The 22,067-nt window shown below is 47.7% G+C and overlaps 1 protein-coding gene across 1 annotated transcript; it reads right to left on the reverse strand.

Moving 5' to 3' along the window:
• Positions 1-4,137: 4,137 nt before the first annotated feature.
• LOC107109108 (chromosome unknown open reading frame, human C16orf45) lies at positions 4,138-21,034 on the reverse strand. Its single transcript, XM_015409677.1, has 4 exons — positions 20,962-21,034; positions 7,251-7,365; positions 6,693-6,775; positions 4,138-4,275 (listed from the first exon to the last, which is right to left on the reverse strand). The coding sequence occupies exons 1-4, from the start codon at positions 21,032-21,034 to the stop codon at positions 4,148-4,150; spliced, it is 399 nt and encodes a 132-aa protein (XP_015265163.1). The 3' UTR covers positions 4,138-4,147.
• Positions 21,035-22,067: the final 1,033 nt, after the last annotated feature.

Raw genomic sequence — 22,067 nt, forward strand, 5'->3', positions numbered from 1 at the left:
GAAAAAGCCCAGCAGGAACTCATTAGCATAATAGGCCACACCCAACAGCAGGAACTCATTAGCCTATTGGGCAACACCCCTGACAGCACAGCTCATTAGCACATTAGGCCGCACCCCCATGTTACCAGAAGTGTGGTTATCCAGCCACACCCACCTTTTGCTTGTTATTCTGTTTACCTTGTTTGTTGTCAAAACCCAGGGCCTTTTTTTGTAGCAGGAACTCCTTTGCATGTTAGGCCACACGCCCCTAATGTAGCCAATCCTAATGAGTTTCTGCTGTTGGGTGTGGCTTGTTATACTAATGAGGTTCCTGCTGGGTGTGGCCAACTTGGGAGCCAGCCGGAACTCCGTTCCTGTGCGTTCCTGCCCAAAAATAGCCCTGGGTACATTACAACCATAGTTGGAGAGTCCTAGCTTCTGCCATAAGTGGCTTTGGGCCTGTAACTCTCTGTCTAACCTACCTCATGGGGTGGCTGTGAGGATATAACAGGAGGGCTGTATATGCCACCATACGCTCCTTGAAAAAAGGAACGATCTAAAATTAAATTGGAATATAATTATGAGAACTGAAGTTGTGCTACCGTAGAAAATTGGTCACTGATTCCAGTTCAATTCTCAGAGGGGGTATGACAAACCAAACAGCATTGTGTCTCAGGTGAAGTTCTGTAAAAATCTGTATTATTTTTCCTTGTGTGTTCTGATTTGTTTGGCCAAGCACACCAGCAGCCTGATCAACAATGGACACGGGGGACACAGGAAGCCGCCTTATTCTGGTTCGGAGTCTTGTTCTATTAAGGTCAGTATTGTCATCTTTGATTGGCAGCAGCGCTCTGTGGTCTCAGACAGAGGTTTTTCACATCACCTGCTACTTGATTGAACCCGAGGCCTCCATGTAAAGCAGATAAGAACATAAGAGATGCCAATGTTGGATCAGGCCAAAGGCCCATCCCGTCCAACACTCTGTGTCACACAGTGGCCAGAAATACCAGGTGCCATCAGGAGGTCCACCAGTGGGGCCAGGACATTAGAAGCCCTCCCACTGTTGACCCCCCCCCAAGCACCAAGAAGACAGAGCATCACTTGCCCCAGAGCCCCTATCTATACCTTGTGGCTAATAGCCGCTGATGGACCTCTGCTCCATATGCTTATCTAATTCCCTTTTGAAGCCGTCCATGCTTGTAGCCGCCACCACCTCCTGTGGCAATGAATTCCATGTGTTAATCACAGATGCTGAACCATGGCTCCTTCCCAGTGTTGTGTGGCACTGTTGATATATTTTTTTTTACTTTCTGTTCTTATTTTTTGTGCTTCCTGTTCGATTACGCAGACCTTAAGGGTAACTGGTGAGAGCAAAAGAGGGGGGAAATGTATAAAACTGCTTAGCGAATATTTCACAATAACTCTTTATTATTATTTTTATTAAAACTGATGTTTCTGCATCAGGAAATTCTCATTCACGACTGAAAACCGTTACGTGACACAGATACATTTTGGCATACTTAGAACATAGATGCTCTCTGGAAACAAGTAAAATTACATGAATTGGAGTAATTGGTTGCAAGGCTAGGACTGCAACACCAGTCTGGGGACAGCCAAGGCTCAAAACAGGTTTCCTCCCCTCATATTCAAACCCTGGTCCTCAACTTGATCAAAACCTCCCATCAGCTCTTAAAAAAAATACCGTGAGGGTATTTTCTGTTGCCCAGTAATACTTGCCTACTGCATATTCCTCAGGCCACTGTTGAGTTGCAACCCAGAGTAAATTCCTGTATTCGTTGCTGGGATTTAGCACCAACAAAACCCCAAGTTTTATTCAAAATCCCTTCTATAGTGTCTACATGCTCTGGTATCCTGTGCATATTTGCATCATTATGTGTTGTTGCCATGGTAACTCCCCTCCCCATCATCATGATTTTGGCAAGGGTGGTAAATAACTATTTGGTTAGCCTTCCCGTGAGTGAAATGTCTTGAATAGGAGTATATGGCGGCAGCCTCTGGAAAAGGGCTTTGCAATAGCAACCCCACTCCAGTGGTGTTATAGGACTCTGTCTTCAGGGGTTCTACAGATCTGCTTTATTTTGAGTCAGGAATAAATTTTCTTTTGTTTCCGCTGCTGCTGCTTCAGCAGGGGGCTTGTATTATTATCTTGAGCAATCTGAATCTCTGCTCATCCAGTTCTTTTCCATGACGTTGTTGCCCCTTTGCTGAATCAGCAGGGACTAGATTAAGGCTGGCAGCATACCAAGTCACTGCTTGGATCGGGGAGGTGTAGGTTTATGTCCTTGTGTATTAAATTGACAGTGCTAGAATGTATTCTCAGGATCTCTTAATGGCTTTTCTATTCTGTCTTTGGGGATCCTGAATATGCAGTCTTGATTAGAAAGGTAAAGGTTCCCTTGCTCGAAAGCCAGTCGAATCCGACTCTAGGGTTGTGGTGTTCATCTCCGTTTCAAAGCCGAAGAGCCAGCGCTGTCCGAAGACGTTTCCGTGGTCATGTGGCCGGCATGACTAAACACCAAGGTGCACGGAACGCTGTTACCTTCCCACCGAAGTGGTACCTATTTGTCTACTTGCAATTTCTTGCTTTCGAACTGCTAGGTTGGCAGGAGCTGGAACTAGAGACGGGAGCTCACTCCGTCATGCGGCACACTCGGGTCTCGAACTGCCGAACTACCGACCTTCCACAGCCTGCAGGTTCAGCGTCTTAGCCACTTGAGCCACCGCAGCTCCTTGCTTACTAAGTCACAAATGTTTCTGTGAGAATTGTGGTGAGCACCTGGCTGGCCCACCAGGAACTGTCCATTAGTGGAACACAGTCTACCTTTGACCTCTGCAGTAAGCAAGGAGTGCTAAGGGTTTCCCCAGGAGAAACAGTTTTCAGACAGGCAGGCTTTGGAGCTGAGCTCAGCAGAAACTTAAAAGAAGATAGTTGACTGATCACCAGGTCACTACCATGAAGACATGAAAACTCTTGCAGTCCAATGCCTTGGACTCCGCTCACTGTGAGGAACAATCGGCTGGGAGCGGGAGGAATGCCACAGCAAATGTCACTGGAAATCAGAGGTCATTTCGGGGGGGAACGCGGGGAAACACAGTTCCCCCGGGTGAGGTACGGGGGCGGGGCACATGATGAAGCCCCGCCCCCTGCTTCCGGCCGCCATGCTTCTGGCCCTCATTCAGCCAGGAGGAGGCAGGAGAAGAGGGAGGGTAAGTTGCTTCCTCCCTGCCTCTCCCCACCCATGCCTGCCTGGGGCCAGGGAGGGCCTTCGCGGGGCTTCCTTGCACTCCTGCCGGCCTCATGGGGCTCGGCAGTGGAGTTGCAAGGCCGGCGGCGGCGGCCGGGACCATTGGGGGCGGGGGGTATGGCCTTATGACACACTTCCGGTGATGTCAGGGGGTGTGGCCTTATGACACACTTCCGGTGATGTCAGGGGGGGTGGCATATGCTAATAAGTTATGCTAATGAGCCCCCCTAGCTCTTTTTCTACAAAATGACCCCTGCTGGAAATCATAATAGTTGGACCAGTTGCCAGCAGCTTGAAGTATAGACTATATCGCTGCACTATTTACAATATTAATATACCGTTGCTCAAAATAGCCAGGGCGTTGCAGGTTGTCTGACCTGCTACTCGCTGCGGGGGAAAGGGTTCGATGCATCCTATACACAGAAACTGTTAAAACTGCTATTCTACAAATTATGTGGAATGATTTTCTACTTCACAGCTGGTATAGGGTTGGGGCTTGATCTTTCCCTGTATTACATACACATATTATATTTACGAAGTTAAAAACTGGCCATCAGGCTCCTTAAGCTTGTGAGCCAACGCCCTGGTGTGTCTATGTGTTTCCTTGTAAAATAAGTCTTTCCTGTTCTCTGGATAAGCTTATATTTAGATATAATCCTTGTCCTAACTAAACATGCTTGCTGAGTGATCCGTGCAACAGTGAAGGAGTCACCAGCCGGTACATTCAGCGTACAATAGCTACTGTAAAAAAAAAAAAAACGTACAGAAATTTTCACCTATCAAGACTGTGAATGCTTTTATGTCCTTTTCCCTCTACAGTTTTCATTGGATGGAAGAGGGGGAAAAAAACCCCTAAAAAAAAAAGTGCTTTGAAAAGGAAGGTGTGGCCAGAGATGATGGAGCTACATGACAGCACACTGGGTGACCCCACAGCAATCTTTAATAATAGCTATTCCTGTTTTCGTAAAGGTGGGTTTGTTTGGAGGAAGGGGAGGTGGAGGAGGTTCTGCCTTCTTCTCTGTTGGAGTACCTGCAGCAATCAGAATGAAGTGCCGTTAGTGTCAGGGATGGAGTTGACACGGCCCATCTTCAAAAGCTGCTATTCCATTGTACTGCTTAAGTGATACTGCTCATTTAACCTATAGGATTCGAGTCGAGCCACATTAAGAGTCCACATAAACAAGACTAAACAGTCACCTTAAAATAACTTTCTACTTGCTGTAACATATGGGGGGGGGGGGGAAATCACAACCGCTAAAGTAACCTCCGAACCCACTCTAAACAAAGTCTCCCCCATTTTTCTCCCACTGATGCACTTACTATCTCATCTAAGGATGAAAGTTCTCACATTTGAGGAAAAGGGACATTCCAGTTTGGTGTAGTGGTTAAGTGTGCAGACTCTAATCTGGGAGAACCGGGTTTGATTCCCCACTCCTCTACTTGCACCTGCTGATGTGACCTTGGGTCAGTCGCAAGCTCTGGCACAGCTGTCTTTGCAAAAGAGCAGTTTATGTCAGAGTTCTCTCAGCCCCACCCACCTCACAGGGTGTCTGTTGTGGGAAGGGGGAGGGAAGGGAGTTTGTAAGCCGCTCTGAGACTCCAAGTGAAGGGCGGGGTATAAATCCAATCCTTCTTCTTCTTCCACTAAACAGTGTTCCAGTGTATCAGTTTTACCAGTAGCACACAAGCATAGCCCCTTGGAGTGTAGGGCACGTTCTTATGACCATTCATTACTTGAGAAGGTACAGAATTCAACCTAGCAAGCATAAAAGCTCTCACCTATTGGAGCACGGTCAACTGCTTCATGTACAGCAAGAGACTTATGGGGTAGGACAATCCCAAGTAAGTTGGGAGAGCAGACTTGTGCTGTTCCATTGTACTTGCATTGTTCTCAGCCCAAGCCACCCGAGCTGCAGCTTGGGGGTGGGATTACCCAGTAGAAAGGGTTCTACGGTATGGAGCTGCGTGGCTTGCTCCAGCCACCAGTGATGGGCTGTCCGCAGACCCATGCCACTGCTCAGCAGCTCTAAGCAAGTGTCTATGCACTGTCAGCATATTTGAAGCTCAGCTTGCTCTCAGCTGCCGATGGTGCAGAAGGATGTGACCTCCCAGTCCCACGCTTCCACTAGCCTAGTCAAAACAGTCCCTGCACTACCAGCATCACTGGAGCTCAGCCTGTTCCCTGGTTGTGTTGGCACAAGACAAGGCAACAGCCAGACTTTGCTCTGGGTGACCAGATACCTTGATCTGGCCCTGATGCATAGTGTGGTAGCCATTTTTTCTTCCTCCCTGCTTCTGCAATGTGAATGTGTAGTTTGAGTCAAAGGTCTTGGGCAGAACGTCATATGGTAGACGTTGCCTAATGAGTTCCTGCTGGGCGTGGCCAACTCGGGAGCCAGCCGGAACTCCGTTCCTGTGCGTTTCTGCCCAAGAATAGCCCTGACTGTCAGGATATTTGAAGCTCAGCTTGCTCTCAGCTGCTGATGGTGCAGAAGGAAGTGACCTCCCAGTCCTCCGCTTCCAGTAGCCTGGTCAAAATAGTCCCTGCACTACCAGCATCCCTGGAGCTCAGCTTGTTCCCTGGTTGTGTTGGCACAAGACAAGGCAACAGCCAGACTTTGCTCTGGGTGACCAGATACCTTGATCTGGCCCTGATGCATAGTGTGGTAGCCATTTTTTCTTCCTCCCTGCTTCTGCAATGTGAATGTGTAGTTTGAGTCAAAGGTCCTGGGCAGAACGTCATATGGTAGACGTTGCTCATGACATGCACTGGGACAAATCAGTCACCTTTAACTAAGGTGGGAGAGAGGAGTGGCAAGCCTGAGAGAGCAAAGTAGTAACGTGCAGTGTTCCCTCTAAGCTGCGTTAGTGTGAGCTAGCTCACAGTTTTGTAGCCTCCAGCTCACATTTTTGTCTTAGGAAGGATGGCTGCAGAGCAAGCTGATTTATGCAGTAGCAGAGGTCATTTCGGGGGGGATCGCAGTTCCCCCGGGTGAGGTACGGAGGGTGGGGCACATGACGAAGCCCCGCCCCCTGCTTCCAGCCGCCCCGTTTCCAGCCCTCATTCAGCCAGGAGGAGGCAGGAGAAGAGGGAGGGTAAGTTGCTTCCTCCCTGCCTCTCCCCACCCCTGCCTGCCTGGGGCCAGGGAGATCCTTGGCGGGGCTTCCTCGCACTTCCGTCGGCCTTGCAGGTCCACCGCCAGGCCCCTGATGTCAGGGGGTGTGGCATATGCTAATGAGTTATGCTAATGAGTTCCCCTAGCTCTTTTTCTACGAAACTACCCCTGTGCAGTAGCCAAATAGCTCGCTCAGAACTTTAATGCCAGGAGCTCACAAAGTAGAATTTTTGCTCGCAAGACTCCACCGCTCGGAGGGAGCATTGGTCATGTGCCATGTCACTCCGGACACCAGCTTTGCTACATCCCTTTGAAAGTTTAAAAAACTCACCAGTTGGAGATTCTGTTACTTTTTCTAAGGGTTTCAACTTTATCCGGAGAAACTCAGCCATTTCTTTGTCTTCTTCTTTTTCTCTATTAAAGTAAAATAACAGTAGTGCACAAAAGAAAACAAAACTATGAAACCTCAAACTTCCTTCATGGCTCTGGACAAAAATACACTTTTGGGCTTTCTTGGCATCCTTCCGTGTAGCCCCCTGCATCCCTGAAAAGTAATTCCTGAAAGTCGGGGGCCCTTAGGTAGGGAGTGTGATATGGCACAGAGGGCAGTGGTCAGTGATGCTTCTGTCTACACACTATACCGGACTTAGAAGTGTTAGAACATTAGGGCTGCCAAATCCCCCCGGGGGCCCGCCCCCAGTGTGCCCGGTGTCATCACGTCACATCCGGCTGACGTGCATGCGGCGCGCGCTCCGGACGCCGATAGTGAGCCCCCCGCCGCTAGGTAAAAACGATTTGGCAACCCTATAGAACATCAAGAACCAACACTCCATTTGCACAAAGGATACCTTGTACCCAAACAATTGCTGTTCAGCTCATCAGTGCTTACCTTAATCTCTCCACTTCTGCATCATCGACCAGGAAATCTCTTTTTTGTACCAATATATGGATCTTCTTAATCAGTTCATCTTCTCTTTGCTTTTGCTGCTTAGTCTTGTCTTTTTCTGTCCAGAAGAAGAGGAGATTGGTTCAGTAGAGAAATGGAGTTGGGTCCAATCCAACTTTTCCACTACTGCAAAAAAAGGAGGACGGGGACCAAATCTGACCACAGAAAGGTTAGGCTGGGGATCATGGGACCCGCAGGGCAAAAGCGGTGGGGCATGGGACCCGTAGTAAGGAGGGGGAAGGGGGCAAGAACAAGTGGAACAGCTTGCTGGAGTCAACCCATAATTATATTTTTCCAGTTCTAATTTTGCTGAAAATCTGTTTCCACTGTACTTTTTGGGGAGAACTTTGGCAGTCACAAATGTTTCCACAATCTGTTTGCTTCTGGCTAACGTTCTATGTTGCTTTTGTGAGTAGACAACTTGGGTGAGTTATGAAGGGTAATGCATTCCAGCTTCAACTCCACAGATGGTAGAGTACAAATAATGGATCTCCTGTGAGTTGAACATAAGAACATAAGAACATAAGAGATGCCAATGTTGGATCAGGCTAAAGGCCCATCCAGTCCAACACTCTGTGTCACACAGTGGCCAGAAATACCAGGTGCCATCAGGAGGTCCACCAGTGGGGCCAGGACATTAGAAGCCCTCCCACTGTTGGCCCCCCCCCAAGCACCAAGAAGACAGAGCATCACTTGCCCCAGAGTCCCTATCTATACCTTGTGGCTAAGAGCCACTGATGGACCTCTGCTCCATATGCTTATCTAATTCCCTTTTGAAGCCGTCCATGCTTGTAGCCGCCACCACTTCCTGTGGCAGTGAATTCCAAGTGTTAATCACTCACTCCACATGCTTGGAGGAATTTTCTCTTATTCCAACCTGAGGTTGTAGATTGGATCTATATAGAAGGACCCTATGTGTCCCCTTGGCCTTCATTCTCTTTACTTGGTTACCCAGATCTAAACGGGAGTAACTGGTTGGGTCTGGGAGAGTATTAATGCCTCTTCGACAGAGGGAGCATTCCTAATTGCTTTAGGAGAGAAGCGGCTCAGGACAGTCCTAAAGATATACCCTGAACAGTGTTCCCTCTAAGCTGAGTTAGTGTGAGCTAGCTCACAGTTTTTTAGCCTCCGGCTCATGAATTTTTGTCTTAGCTCAGGAAGGATGGCTCCAGAGTAAACTTAATTTATGCACTAGCCAAATCGCTTGCTGACAATGTAGAATTTTTGCTCACAAGACTCCACAGTTTAGAGGGAGCATTGACCCTGAACAGTTTCTTTAATCAAGCTGGTGCCATTGGGGAAAGTTACAGAAAACTTTGATCTTTCATATCACATCTGGGTTTTGGCCCTTTGCGTCTACATCCTGTTTTGATCCACCCCCTTCCTGTTATATGTGGAAGTTTTTGATCTTTGTTGTCCCTGTGCAGCCCCACACTTGGGTTTTGGGCCTGACCACAAACCTGACCTCAGAGATCTAAAAGAGCTAGCCTCAGAATTTTTGGTGGGCTTTTTTTCCTCTGCTCTGGGGAGCAGGCTGCTACTGAGCATGCCTGGAGCTGAAGAGAAAGCCCCGTTGCCTCATCCAGACCTTGTTGCGTGCGCTCCTCTCTTTGTTACCTCAGACCAACTTCTACTTTCAGAATTCCTTCTACTCTTCTTCTAAGGTTGTGAGGCAAAATTGCCTTCCACAGATGGCTATTTGCTTTGTCTTTTTTGCCTGAGGGAAGGCCACCAGGTCAACTTCTGCACTTATTGCAGCAACTTCAGTAAACAAGCCAGAAAAAAAATGTGTGGCTTGTTTGCGAAGTTACCTTGTGGAGGCTTTACTTTGCCCTCAGATGTCCCCTTCTTCGATGGCTCGAGCCTCACTGCCTCCCTCAATGGAGAGGGGAGATTCAGCTATGTTGGCAACGACTCCTAAGTCGAAACATAACTCCAACAAAAGAGGGAAATGACCCTTGGAGTCGACAGTGTCGGCCGCTCTTGTGATGGGAAAGCACAAATCCAACAAGTCAAGAAAACGTTTGTTGGAGTCGTTCTCCAAGTCGCTGAGACCAAAGACTTTGAAGAAATCTAGTCATGTCATTTCGACATCTTCGGTACCACCTTCGACTTTGATGGCAGGGCAAGCACCGGTGTCAGTTTCAACCTTGCCTGAATTTGATTTGGTCTTGGCTGCTACAGGTCCACTAAAGGGGGACTCACCTGCTAATGCCCAACTGCCACATATCGTCACCATTCCTTCTTGCTCACCCTCGACCTACAGCCATCTTCCATCTAACATTCTAGAGTCCGATTCTGCATGTCGGGATTGAGCTATATGGGACTGAAGTGACTATTCTTCTGGTATCTTGCTTCCACCGTTGCTTCACCACTCTCAAAGTCATTCTTGTTGCCCACTTGACTGGTTTCCAAGTAGATCTAGGTCTCCTTCTGTTTATCAGGGCTGAGGCCACCATTGAACTTGATGTTTTTTTAAAAAAAATTGAACTTGATGTTTGTCGGATTCGAGATCTCCTTCTCCACGGACCTATGAAAGGTGATACTATGCCAGTCGGATCTGCTCTCAATCATGTTCCAGCTTCTCCCGCTTTGAACATTACCACCAGCCTTCCTCACATATTTCTTGACACCGAGACCAAACTGTTGACTGCCACCATCCTACCGGTGCAACTCCAATTGGCCCTTCAATTTTGACTGCTTTATCTCAGCCCTCGGGAAATGTTGCTTCATCTGCCCTTGGGTGCTCCTTCAAGGTCGGATTCTGTTCCTCTCGCCCAACCATTGGAACCTCCCTTATATATGCCTGATGACCTCTCCAAGCCTTGCAGTTTCTCATCAGAGTTATTGAATCACGAATCTGAGGCTTCTGATTCGGAGCATGGGTAACTATTACACACCTCTCTGGACTCTGATGTGGGACACTCAGGCTCTCTTTCACCTTCAGAGTGCCCCAAGTCTTATCTGGAGTTTATAACCTGTATGTGTGAAGCTCTCAATATACAACTGACCAGTGAGGCTCCTAAGGTCACTGATTTGGTTCATAAGTTGGTCCAAGCGGGCCTTCCATTGAGCACCGTGTTGCCAATGCCCTCTGTTCATTTGGACATGTCAAAGGTGGTCTCTAGTTTGCCATGATTTGGGGCTTGTAGAGGGAGGGAAATTCCTGAGGTGGGGCGTGTGTGAGTGGCTGAGTGTGTGAACTGCTCTGTCATAGACTGATGTAACTCTTCCTAAGATACCTCCCTTGTACAGGGATGACCTGTACCTGCTTCGCTATCAGAGATAAAGAAACCATATAGTCACAGGTGTGGGTGTAGAGAACGTGAAAGCTAGGCGGGACGCTTGTGAAGTGTGCTTGAATGTAAGTGAGGGGGGGGCTTAATTTGAACTGTTTATATCTTTGGATTCTCCTGCCAGAACCTCAGTTCTGACACAGTACTGATCTGGCCTGGAACAACTTTATTTCTCAATAAACAAATCACTGCCAGAGAGTGTTGTTGAGAGTAACTTTGTCCAGTAGTCTGACATCTAAAAGAGGCCTGGGATAAACTGGCGTCCATTCCTCCAGCTCCTAAACGTTTTGATTCTTTATACAGGATCCAACCATGCAAGGTGAAATTCTTGTTCTCCCATCTGGCACCAAACTCCTTGATATTGCAGTCAGCACCCGAAGTGAAGCAAGTTTGTCATCCTGCCTCCCCCGCCCCCAGACCAGGAGGGGTGCAAAATTGACACTTTCAGCCAAAAATTGTACTCCCTTACCACAACACTCAGCAAGCTTCATAATTATCTGGCCTGTTTCTCTGCTTTATGCATTTCACTTGGCAAACCAATTCACCTTGCTCCTGCCGGAACTGTCTGAGCCTTCTCAAAAGGTAGCTGCTTCGGTGATTTCTGAGATGTCTCTGTTGTCTCGACATCAAATCAATTCAGTTCGCTGTCTCCTGCTCCTCTGAGGCTGTGGCAACCTCAGTTGTTCTCCGCTGTCATGCATGGCTTCGGACCACATCCCTCCAGAATGATGTCAAAGCCAAAGTGGAAGATCTTCCTTTTGACGGAGAAGGTCTGTTCCATTCTACCACTTACCAATACCTTCCCACCGTAGATGACAGTTGCAAATGGCCTAGGTGGCTTGGGGTCACTCATACTCCTTCTCAAATGTTCAAACCTCGTCAGTGGACCCCAAAATTTCAGCACTATCAGCAGTCACCCAATTCCTCTGATTCCTGGAAGCATATGTGTTCATACTCTCAGTCGACTTTCCAACCTGAGCCTAAAGTTCAGCAACCCAAAAGGCTGACCGCCCAAACCAGTCTCTTTGACTTTGCTCAGCTTCCAGAATTTTGTCTGCCTGCTGCTGTCACCCCCCCCCCCCTTCAAAACCACACTCTGTCTGTTTCTCCCTCTTTGAGAAGACATCAATACCGGCGTCTGGGGGAGGGAAATTCCTGAGGTGGGGTATGCCATAGATTCATCACCGTGGCTTCTGTGCAGGCACACATGGGACTGCGCAATCGCAGGCCAACTGTGGAAAAGATTTCAAAGCTTACTAATAGACTAGGAGCACCCCTCCTCTCTCTGGCGCTTTCCCGCCAAAAAGCTCACATGACCAGGAGGAGGGGGTGCTACTTCAACAGTTCTCTTTTTGCCGCCATGGAGAGAAGATCTCCACTGCTGTTCTGTGTTTTTTCCTCACCTCAGTTTTGAGGCTGAGGAGACTTTTTTATCTCAACAGTTTTTATTCTAGTGAACAATAAAATATATCTAAAGAAGAAATGTTTTGTGGATTTCCACTGTCATTATTACTAAAAATGGTGCTGATAAATGGCCATTCTCTGTGCCTTGGCTTCCTAGGGGTTCTCACAGCAGAGCTGCCTGCTCTTGCTGTCACAGTTTCCCCTGAAGCCACGTATGGATAGAGCTGGACTCAGAAGAGCTTTCTTCGAAGGATTCCCCCTCCCTGATGAGGTGGGGTAGAAAAAGGAGTCTGGCCTCAATGGCCCTATTCGGAGGTTCACCTGTGTGCCAGCAGCCTGGATGAAGGCATATTCCCCCTCTCTGCTGAGGTGTGGCAGACAGAGCCTCAGAATAACTGGCTCTTTTCATGGGCTTTGGCTGTGCATCTTGAAGTCACAACCCCCTCGACATCGAAGCATTTCTTCTTAGTCATTCCTTAAGGAGTTTAGGGCCTCTCTGCCTTCGATGTCAGCCTTGAAGCCCTTCCCTCCCCCCTCCCTTTTCTTGGTGCCGTTGAGAGAGAAAAAGAGGCTGGGAGGGGTGGCCTGGCAGAGGCATTCCTCCTCTCTGCCTTTCTGTCAGTTCTGACCAGAAGCCTGGAAGTGTGGCCAGTTGGAGGCCTGTTTTAAACCTTTGCAGTGCCTGACTGAAGGAACCTTTGCCTGGCTGTCCTCTGGTTCATGGTGGAATCTGTGGAGGCATGGGTTCACACAACCTTGCAATTTTCTGTGCCCATTTGTGGAAGGTATTATGTGTCAGAATGCTATTGCGCCCTTTAGTTGGGGTTGTTTGGACCTCTTCAGTTTCTGTAGTTTTGAAAAGTGGCTGAAGTGGGGGGAGTTTCCCCTTCTTGTTGTTAGCCATGTCTTGAAACAATAGCCTGTGTCTGTGATTTTTGACGATTTCCCTGTATTGGGATTGCTTGGATTCCAAGGCCAGAACCAGTTCTCTGCTGAGCTCTGCTCCAAGCCCTGTTCCTAAGATCTAGTTTTAAAGGCTGACACAGTGACACAGCAGCCTCAATCCACCACCTTGCTGCAGTCTTTTAGCATTGATACTTAACCCTACAGGGCTTTTCAATGCAGGTGTTATTTCAAGCACAGGCAAGGCTTACTGTTGCCATCTTAATGGGGAACTCAGAACTGATTGGCAAGTATGCTTTGGGAGGCAAGCCTAAGTAGTTTGCCACTTCTCTCAGTTCCATGATATCCTTCAGAACAGTCAATGAATTGGGGGACTCCTTAGCCTGCACAAGGCACTCTTACGTGCCATCATTCACAGCAAGAGCTAGTCTCATATGTGGATTCAGTGCTGGTCTGGATCTAGGAGACCAGGTTCAAGTATCAAATTGTGTTACAATTGGCTGACCTTGCACCTTCACAGCTTCTCATGGTGCCCTACCTTGCAGAGTTCTAGTGAGGATTAAATAAATAATAGTAAAAATGTGAGGTGTTATAAGACTCTTTGAGTCCAGGTTACAGAGTAGGATAGACTCCTTACCACTCTTTTTAAGGGACAGCATATGTTTTTTCTTCTGAAAACAGCCTCAATAGACAAGGTGTCTGATGTGCAAACTATAATTAATGGCTCTTCTTGCATCCTCTGCTAAAATCAGTGATTATATTCTTGATTCCATGGGTCATCTATATTGTTCCTGTTGGCTTACAGGTCAAATACCACTTACTCTTTATTTAACCGGTGCAGAGTATTAATGATCCAAAATGAACCCAGATGGGGTGCAGGTTTTTTTCTTTTTCCTTCTATACTGCACTTTCCCATTAGTTTATGAATCATAAGAGAAGCCAATGTTGGATCAGGCCAATGGCCCATCCAGTCCAACACTCTGTCACACAGTGGCCAAAAATACCATCAGGAGGTCCACCAGTGGGGCCAGGTCACTATGACCTTTATACTATTCTGTTTGAATGTATCTTAATGCACTATGGCTCACAGCCTATGCTGGTGATCTGCATGATAAATCTGTTCCTTTAATTCAGATCAATCATGTTTCCCTACCCTAGTCCATGCTAGGAGTTAATAAAAACAAAATAAACAAGCGAAAAACAAAACAGAACAAAACAAAACATTAAAGAAAATGACCTCACAGAGGCTGTGAGTTCTGCTGTCCAGTCAAACAACATTCTGGGGGCAATAACAGGCTTGCTGTCGGATCCCTGAGTCATGTTTCTTTCCTCCCTTCACTTAACGTGATGTCTCAGGGTTTTGCATACCTTTTGTCCATGTACAAGAGGCCAAGTTCCATCCTTGGCATCTCCTACTGACAAAGTGTCTGGTGATCAAGATCCTTCCACCTCTGCTATTTTGTTCACCAGGCTTCCTGCAATTCTTTGTGCACCTATGTCACTTGGTAGGCTTAGATCCAACAGTTTGCCCTCCTCTCCTCTATATGAAGGCTACCTGCCTCCAATTGATTATATCATTCCATTTAGTGATCATGACTCAGAGTGTCTGCTTGGCATGCTGAAGGTCCTAGTTTTAATCCCTGGCCTTCCAGTTAACTATCTGGCAGTAGGTGATGTGAAAAATCTTTCTCTGCCTGATGCCTTTGAGAGCTGCTGCCAGTCTGAGTAGACAATACTGACTTTGATGGACCAGTGGTTTGACTGCTGCTATGACTTATATGAGTAACTGCTGTAATTGTTGTTTAAATCGAGGAATTTGGTCTGATTAATTGATTCGGCAAGTAGATAAAATGGGTACCACTCCTTAGAGAGGGTGGGCACACTTAAACCCCTGTGGGGAAGTGTTAGCCGACAAACGGAAGGTCCGCGTGTAAGCTCAAAAGCTGAGAGAGATCTACGCAGCATCAAAGAAAAGCCTGCAATGGGCCATTCCGGCCAGACGGTGGCAGTGGTGCACTGCAACCGAGAAAAATGCTGATGACATCAAGCGACGCCGAAAATGCTGCCGGAACATGTCTGATGCTTACAGCGGACCAAAAACTCCCTGTCCGGAGCAAGAGAGAATAGATCTGCTCCATCCTCTGCACGACAGCCCCTCAAGTACTTGAAGACTGCTATCATGTCCCTGTTCCGCCTTTCCTCATAAGACTTGGATTCCAACCCTCTCACCATCCTGGTTGCCCCCTTCTGGACACGCTCGAGCTTGTCAACATCCTTCCTAAAATGTGGTGCCCAAAACTGGACACAGCACTCCAGGTGAGGCCTGACCATAACAGAATAGAGCGGAACTACCACCTCCCTTGATCTGGACACAAGACTTCTGTTTATGCACCCTAAGATTGCATTAGCTTTCTTCACAGCCACATCGCACTGCAGGCTCATGTTTAGCTTGTGATTATCCAGAACACCCAGATCCCTTTCACATGTGCTGCTGTCAAGCCAAGTCCTCCCATTCTATATCTGTGCCTTTGATTTTTTGTACCTAAGTGTAGGACTTAGCACTTATCTCTATTAAAATTCATTTTATTTGTCTCAGCCCACTGTTCCAGCCTATCTAGATCATTTTGAATCCTGACTCTGTCTTCTTCAGAATTAGCAATCCCACCTAGCTTCGTGTCATCTGCAAATTTGATAAGCATCCCCTCTATGTCTTCCTCCAGGTCATTTATAAAAACATTGAACAACACTGGGCCGAGGACTGAGCCCTGGGGCACTCCACTCGAGACTTCCCTCCATGTAAACGCAGAGCCATTTACGAGCACTCGTTGGGTACGATTTTTCAACCAACCATGAATCCATCCAACAGTTGCACCATCCAGCCCACACTTAACCAGCTTATCCTCAAGGATATCATGAGAAACTTTGTCAAATGCTTTACTGAAATCTAGATACACTATATCCACAGCATTGCCGGAGTCAACCATTTTGGTAACTCTGTCAAAAAAGGAGATAAGGTTGATCTGGCCTGACTTATTCTTGATAAACCCATGCTGGGTACTACCAATTAACTCATTCCGTTCAAGGTGCTCACAGACAGAGTGTTTAATAATCTGCTCTAGAATTTTCCCAGGTATTGATGTCAAGCTGACAGGCCTGTAATTTCCTGGGTCTGTCTTTTTCCTCTTCTTGAAGATTGGGACAACATCACAACATCACTTCACAGTAAGACCCAATCACTGTCAGTACTGGGTCTTTCCCTTCAGACTTTTGACAGCGCCAAGGGTTTTTACGAAATGCATGGCACTGGTGGCCGCAGCTCTACGACAGCAATCCATCACAGTCTTCCTGTACATTGACAATTGGTTGCTAGTCGCCCCTTCTCCTTCACAGCTTCAAGACAACATCACAATCACCTTGTGTCTCCTGGCCGGCCTAGGCCTTTCAGTGAAACTTGCCAAGTCTTACCTACAACCGACCCAAACCTTGTCATTCATCGTGGTCGAGCTTGACACTGGCAATGTGCCTACTTAACCCCGGACAGGGCAGTCACCCTACAGTCTCTGATTTGAGCCTTTCCTTCCCTACCCAGATGACGGAATCCCTTCAACACCTCCAGGGATTTATGGCAGCAACAACCTTCATAGTTCCTTATGCGTGTCTTCATATGTGCCCTCTTCAGCTGTGGTTCCTGTGCCACTTTCGTCTACAGATCAACCCACAATCCACGGCGTTGACAACTCCTGTCATTCCCAACTCCCTGCACTGGTGGCTGGATGACAACAATCTGCTGACAGGGAAGCCATTTCAGTTGCCACCTCCTGAGATGGATCCTTTGCTCTAGAGTTGGGGAGCCCACTGCGATTCCCTTGTCGCACAGGGCGCTTGTTAAGATTCTGACTGGAACCTGCACATCAACTGCCTAGAGCTTCTGGCTGTTCACCTGGTCTTGAAGTCTTTCCTGCTCACTTTGCGTGGCCATTTGAAGCTCAACATCAAAAAAACTAAGATCATGGCATCGGGCCCCATCACTCCTTGGCAAATAGAAGGGGAAGTCGTGGAAGTAGTGACGGACTTCACGTTCCTGGGGAGGAAAGCGATGGCGAACCTAGACAGCATGATAAAAAGTAGAGACATCACCCTGCCAACAAAAGTCTGCATGGTCAAAGCAATGGTATTCCCAGTAGTCATGTATGGCTGCGAGAGCTGGACTATAAGGAAGGCCGAGCCCCAAAGAATAGATTCTTTTGAACTATGGTGCTGGAGAAGACTCTTGAGAGTCCCTTGGACTGCAAGAAGATCCAATCAGTCAATCCTCAAAGAAATCAACCCTGACTGTTCCCTGGAAGGCCAGATAATGAAACTGAAGCTCAAATACTTTGGCCACCCAATGAGAAGGGAGCACTCCCTGGAGAAAACCCTGATGCTGGGAAAGATTGAAGGTCAAAGAAGACGGGGACGGCAAAGGATGAGATGGTTGGACAGTGTCATCGATGCAACGAACATGAAACTGAGCAAACTTCAGAGGACAGCGGAAGACAGGAGAGCCTGGCGGGATCTAGTCCATGGGGTCGCGAAGAGTCGGGCTCGACTGTGCGACTGAACAACAAAAATGTACAGGTGGCCACAGACAACATTGCCACTGTTCATTACATAAACAAGCAGGGTGGCACGGTCTCTGTCAACCTCTGCAAGCACGCCCTGGCCTTGTGGAACTGGTGTCTTCTTCACGGGACCCATCTGACTGCAGTGAACGTTCCAGGCATCATGAATACTCAGGCAGATTTTCTCAGCCGATCCTGGTCAAGCAACCACAAGTGGTCTCTGAATCCTGCTTATCTGGCTCTGATTTTCGAGGCATTCAGTCGTCCCCAAGTGGATGCCTTTGCTACCAGAGACAATGCAAAGTGCCCCATCTTTTACAGCCAGGGCCTCCCGATGCAGGGTTCCAGGGGAGATGCCTTTTTTACACAAATGGACCAGGAGGCTCTTCTTCATGTTTTCTCCATTCCCATTAATACCTTGAGCGCTCCAGAAAATCTCCACCAATCATACCGACTGCATTCTGGTGACTCCCTGGTGGGTCTTGTTAACCATGGTTTGTGATGCTTCTGCATCTTTCTCACAACACTTTCATTCATTTCCCGTTGGTATCTGAACTTCTGATGCAGTGCCACGGGGAGGTACTCCAGCACAATCCAGCTTGACTGCCTGGAGAATAATTCACTGGATCTCCCACTGTGTGTACGCCATGTCCTCCTGAACGCCCATAAGCTGACTACCAGATGGTCATTAACAGGCTAAATGGAAGCGTTTTTCAGTCCATGCCGCCCGTCATCATCTGAACCCTAAGTCTGCACCTCTCTCCCACATTCTCTCTTACCTGGTTTCCCTTAGTGATTCGGGCTTATGTTACTCCTAGTTAAAGGTCCACCTTTTGGCCATTTCTGTGTTCTATGACCTCGTTGACCGTATGATGGTTTTCTCCCACCATACATCCAAGTCTTTTTTGAAGGGCATCTTTCAGCTTCATCCTCCCGTTAAACTCTTGATGCCATCCTGGAGTCTTCCCTTAGTGCTCTCCAAGTTGATGGGGAAGCCCTCTGAACCATTGGGAACTGTGCCTCTTCACCTCTTATCCTGGAAAATAGCTTTCCTTGTTGCAATCATGTCTGCCCAACAAGCAAGTGACATTTGTGTGTTTCGCTCTGATCTGCCTTACACCATTTTTCACAAGGATAAGGTAGTGCTTCAGATGGATCCTACTTTTTTGCCTAAAGTAGTCTTGTCGATCTTCGTCGTGGTCTCTGTGCATTCACACCAATGGGAGTCAGTGCGCATGCGCTGGATCGATCCAGTGCGTGTGCACTGAATCCCATTGGTGTGAATGCACAGATGACCACTCGAAGATCACCAGTTACTGGTAAGCAACCTGCTTATCTTCGATGTGGTCTCTCTGCTTCACACCAATGGGATTCAGTGCGTACCCGCTGGATCGATCCAGCGCGTGTGCACTGAATCCCATTGGTGTGAATGCACAGATGACCACTCGAAGATCACCAGTTACTGGTAAGCAACCTGCTTTTCCACCTTTCGCAAGCCCCTTCCTTTCCACCTCTACCAACCTTCTGTGCTAATCTTTCTGACGATGGTCAGCAGGTCCTTCCGATCTTGCACGTTTGTCAGGCACTCTCTTTCTACTTGGGTAGGACTTGCCCATTATGCAAAGATCCTCAGCTGTTTTTGGCCTATGGCGCCCCCTGCAAGGGCCACAAGATTATTGCGTAACAATTTGTGAAATGGGTGACTTCGAACATTGCGCTTTGCTATGAGTTGGCCAAAGAGCCCTTACCCAAGGTGGTTCAGGTACATTCCACCAAGGCTATGGCTGCATCTTCGGCTTTCCTCAACAGTGTGCCTTTGGAAGACATCTGTGCTGCAGCGACCTGGTCTACCTCCTCCACTTTTGTGACACACTATGTGCTAGATGTCCGGGCTCGGAGGGATGCGTTCTTTGGCTTTTCAGTGTTGAAGTCGATTTTCCATTGAGGCCCCAATCGGGGGTGCGTCAGGTGAGCCAGTACAGATAACTGTGTTAACATGTACCTTTAATGTTGTTTTTATTTGTTGGTTTTCATTTTTGGCTGCCAGCATCCTCCTTCCACGGATTTCAGCTTGCTAATCACCCATGCGTGGGACTACACAGGGACCATGAAGAAGATAAACAGGTTGCTTACCTGTAACTGATGATCTTTGAGTGGTCACCTGTGCAGTCACGCACGCCCATCCAGCCTTCCCCACTTCTGGCTTTTCCATCTACTTGCCTCTGGATGGCCTTGCTAGTGGCGGTTGGAAGAAACTGAGCGGAGGCGGGGCTTTCTCCTCAGCTCCAGGCATGCTCAGTAGCAGCCTCCTCCCCAGAGCAGAGGGAAAAAGCCCGCCAAAAAGTCTGAAGCTAGCTCTTTTAGATTTCTGAAGTCGGGTTCATGGGCTGGCCCAAAACCCATAAGAACATAAGAGACGCCAATGTTGGATCAGGCCAAAGGCCCATCCAGTCCAACACTCTGTGTCACACAGTGGCCAGAAATACCAGTGCCATCAGGAGGTCCATCAGTGGGGCCAGGACATTAGAAGCCCTCCCACTGTTGACCCCCCCCAAGCACCAAGAAGGCAGAGCATCCCTTGCCCCAGAGCCCCTAGCTATACCTTGTGGCTAACAGCCACTGATGGACCTCTGCTCCATATGCTTATCTAATTCCCTTTTGAAGCCGTCCATGCTTGTAGCACCCACCACTTCCTGTGGCAGTGAATTCCATGTGTGAATCACTCTTTGGGTGAAGAAGTACTTCCTTTTATCCGTTCTAACCCGACCGCTCTGCAGTTTCATGGAGTGCCCACGAGTTCTTGTATTGTGAGAAAGGGGAGAAAAGTACCTCTTTCTCTACCTGCTCTTTCCCATGCATAATCTTATAAACCTCGATCACGTCACCCCCTCAGTCGTCGTTTCTCCAAGCTAAAGAGCCCTAAGCGCTTTAACCTTTCCTCATAGGGAAAGTGTGTGACTGCACATGTGACCACTCAAAGATCATCAGTTACAGGTAAGCAACCTGTATTTTTGGCAACTGCAAGCTGGTAGTTGGGCATTCCATCATGATGGGGTGTTTGCAGGGGTCTTGTTGTAGAAAAAGAGCTGCCGGAGCTCATTAGCATAACTCATTAGCATAACTTATTTGCATATGCCACGCCCCCTGACATCACCGGAAGTGACAGAAGGCCACACCCCCTGACATCACCGGAAGTGTGTCAGAAGGCCCGGCTACTTACCCTCCTGCTTCATCCTCATTCCCAAACGGAATGAGGATCGAAGCAGAGGGCGGGGTAAAGAAGGGGGCGGGGCTTCACCACGTGACCGCCCCGCCCCCTAGAGGTTCTCTTCCGGAGCGCCGTACCTGAGAGCTCCCCCCCGACTAGAGCCCTGGGTGTTTGGGACTCTTTAATTGCAATCAGTCTTACTATTCCTTGTGATGCTTGCAACATTTGCTTAAAAAAATTACCTGGAGTTGCCACTAAGTTCTGCAGCTCTTTCTTCAGACTCATGATGTCCTTGCACAACTGAATGTCGTCCATCCTACAGAAACAGGAAGAAAAAACTGGACTGTAATACGTGTTCCCTCTAAGCTGTGGAGTCTTGTGAGCAAAAATTCTACTTTATGAGCTACTGGCACTAAAGTTGTGAGCAAGCGATTTGGCTACTGCATAAATCAGTTTGCTCTGGAGCCATCTTTCCTGAGCTAAGAAAAAAATGTGTGAGCTGGAGGCTAAAAAACTGTGAGCATGCTCACACTAACTCAGCTTAGAGGGAACACTGACTGTAATATGTGTTCATTAAGTTTTTCAACAATTGATTCATGAGATCCAGTTATCTACTGCCGCGAACTCTTTTTATTTTGAGTTCCACTTGGCTGCAAGGAAGACCTTTTCCTGGGATTTCCTTCCAGGGAGCTTTCCAGGGAGGCTGCAAAGTATATTAATCATAAAATGCTCAAAACCCAACAACAATATGCTCTCTACTTAATTTTTGAAAAGTAATAAATATTCTAACATAAAACATTATTTTAAAAAACATACTAGGTTGGACCCTTGCAGGTCTTTTCAAGAATAATCTCTGGCATTGGGTGAAAACACTCTATACCGGAAGAGGTACCACCATTGCAGGAAGAGATCCTTGGAATCCAGTGCATTCTTTCCTGCTTACAGAAGCTTTGGCAGTCAGGTTAAATGCAGCTTAGGGGATGGAAATGAAGAAATATGTATTCGAACATGCCCTTCAGCTCTTTTCCCACATGGTGAAGATATATTAGTCAACCCGCTTGGACTTTTTGCCCCAGCCAGCAAGCTGTAGTAGCTGAAAGGAGCTGGAGCAGTTTCAGAGTCTCACTTGGGTCAACTGATGGCTATCTTAGGACTCCTCCTTTTTAATTTACTGTCTCCTTTCAGCTGAAAAACAACAAATTTTCCAGACCTGAACCTTGCTGAGAGGCAAGACCTACAATCAGTAGATGTGTCCTGATCTTCAGAATGAGCAGCACATTGAAATTACATGTGCTGACCGAGGAGATACAGTGATGGGAGGTTTCTGTGTGTTTACCTCACAAGCGAG

Source organism: Gekko japonicus, unplaced genomic scaffold (genome assembly GCF_001447785.1).
Source record: "Gekko japonicus isolate JY-2015 unplaced genomic scaffold, Gekko_japonicus_V1.1 scaffold3070, whole genome shotgun sequence".
Taxonomy (NCBI): Eukaryota; Metazoa; Chordata; class Lepidosauria; order Squamata; family Gekkonidae; genus Gekko; species Gekko japonicus.

What these genes read in the sequence shown, in the direction of transcription:
- LOC107109108 (XM_015409677.1), bottom strand. Translation starts at nt 21,034, where the DNA reads ATGGACGACATTCAGTTGTGCAAGGACATCATGAGTCTGAAGAAAGAG. An exon ending in GAACTTAGTGGCAACTCCAG is followed by an intron (nt 7,366 to 20,961) that starts GTAATTTTTTTA and finishes TCTTCTGGACAG; the next exon opens with AAAAAGACAAGACTAAGCAG. An exon ending in AGTAACAGAATCTCCAACTG is followed by an intron (nt 4,276 to 6,692) that starts GTGAGTTTTTTA and finishes TGATTGCTGCAG; the next exon opens with GTACTCCAACAGAGAAGAAG.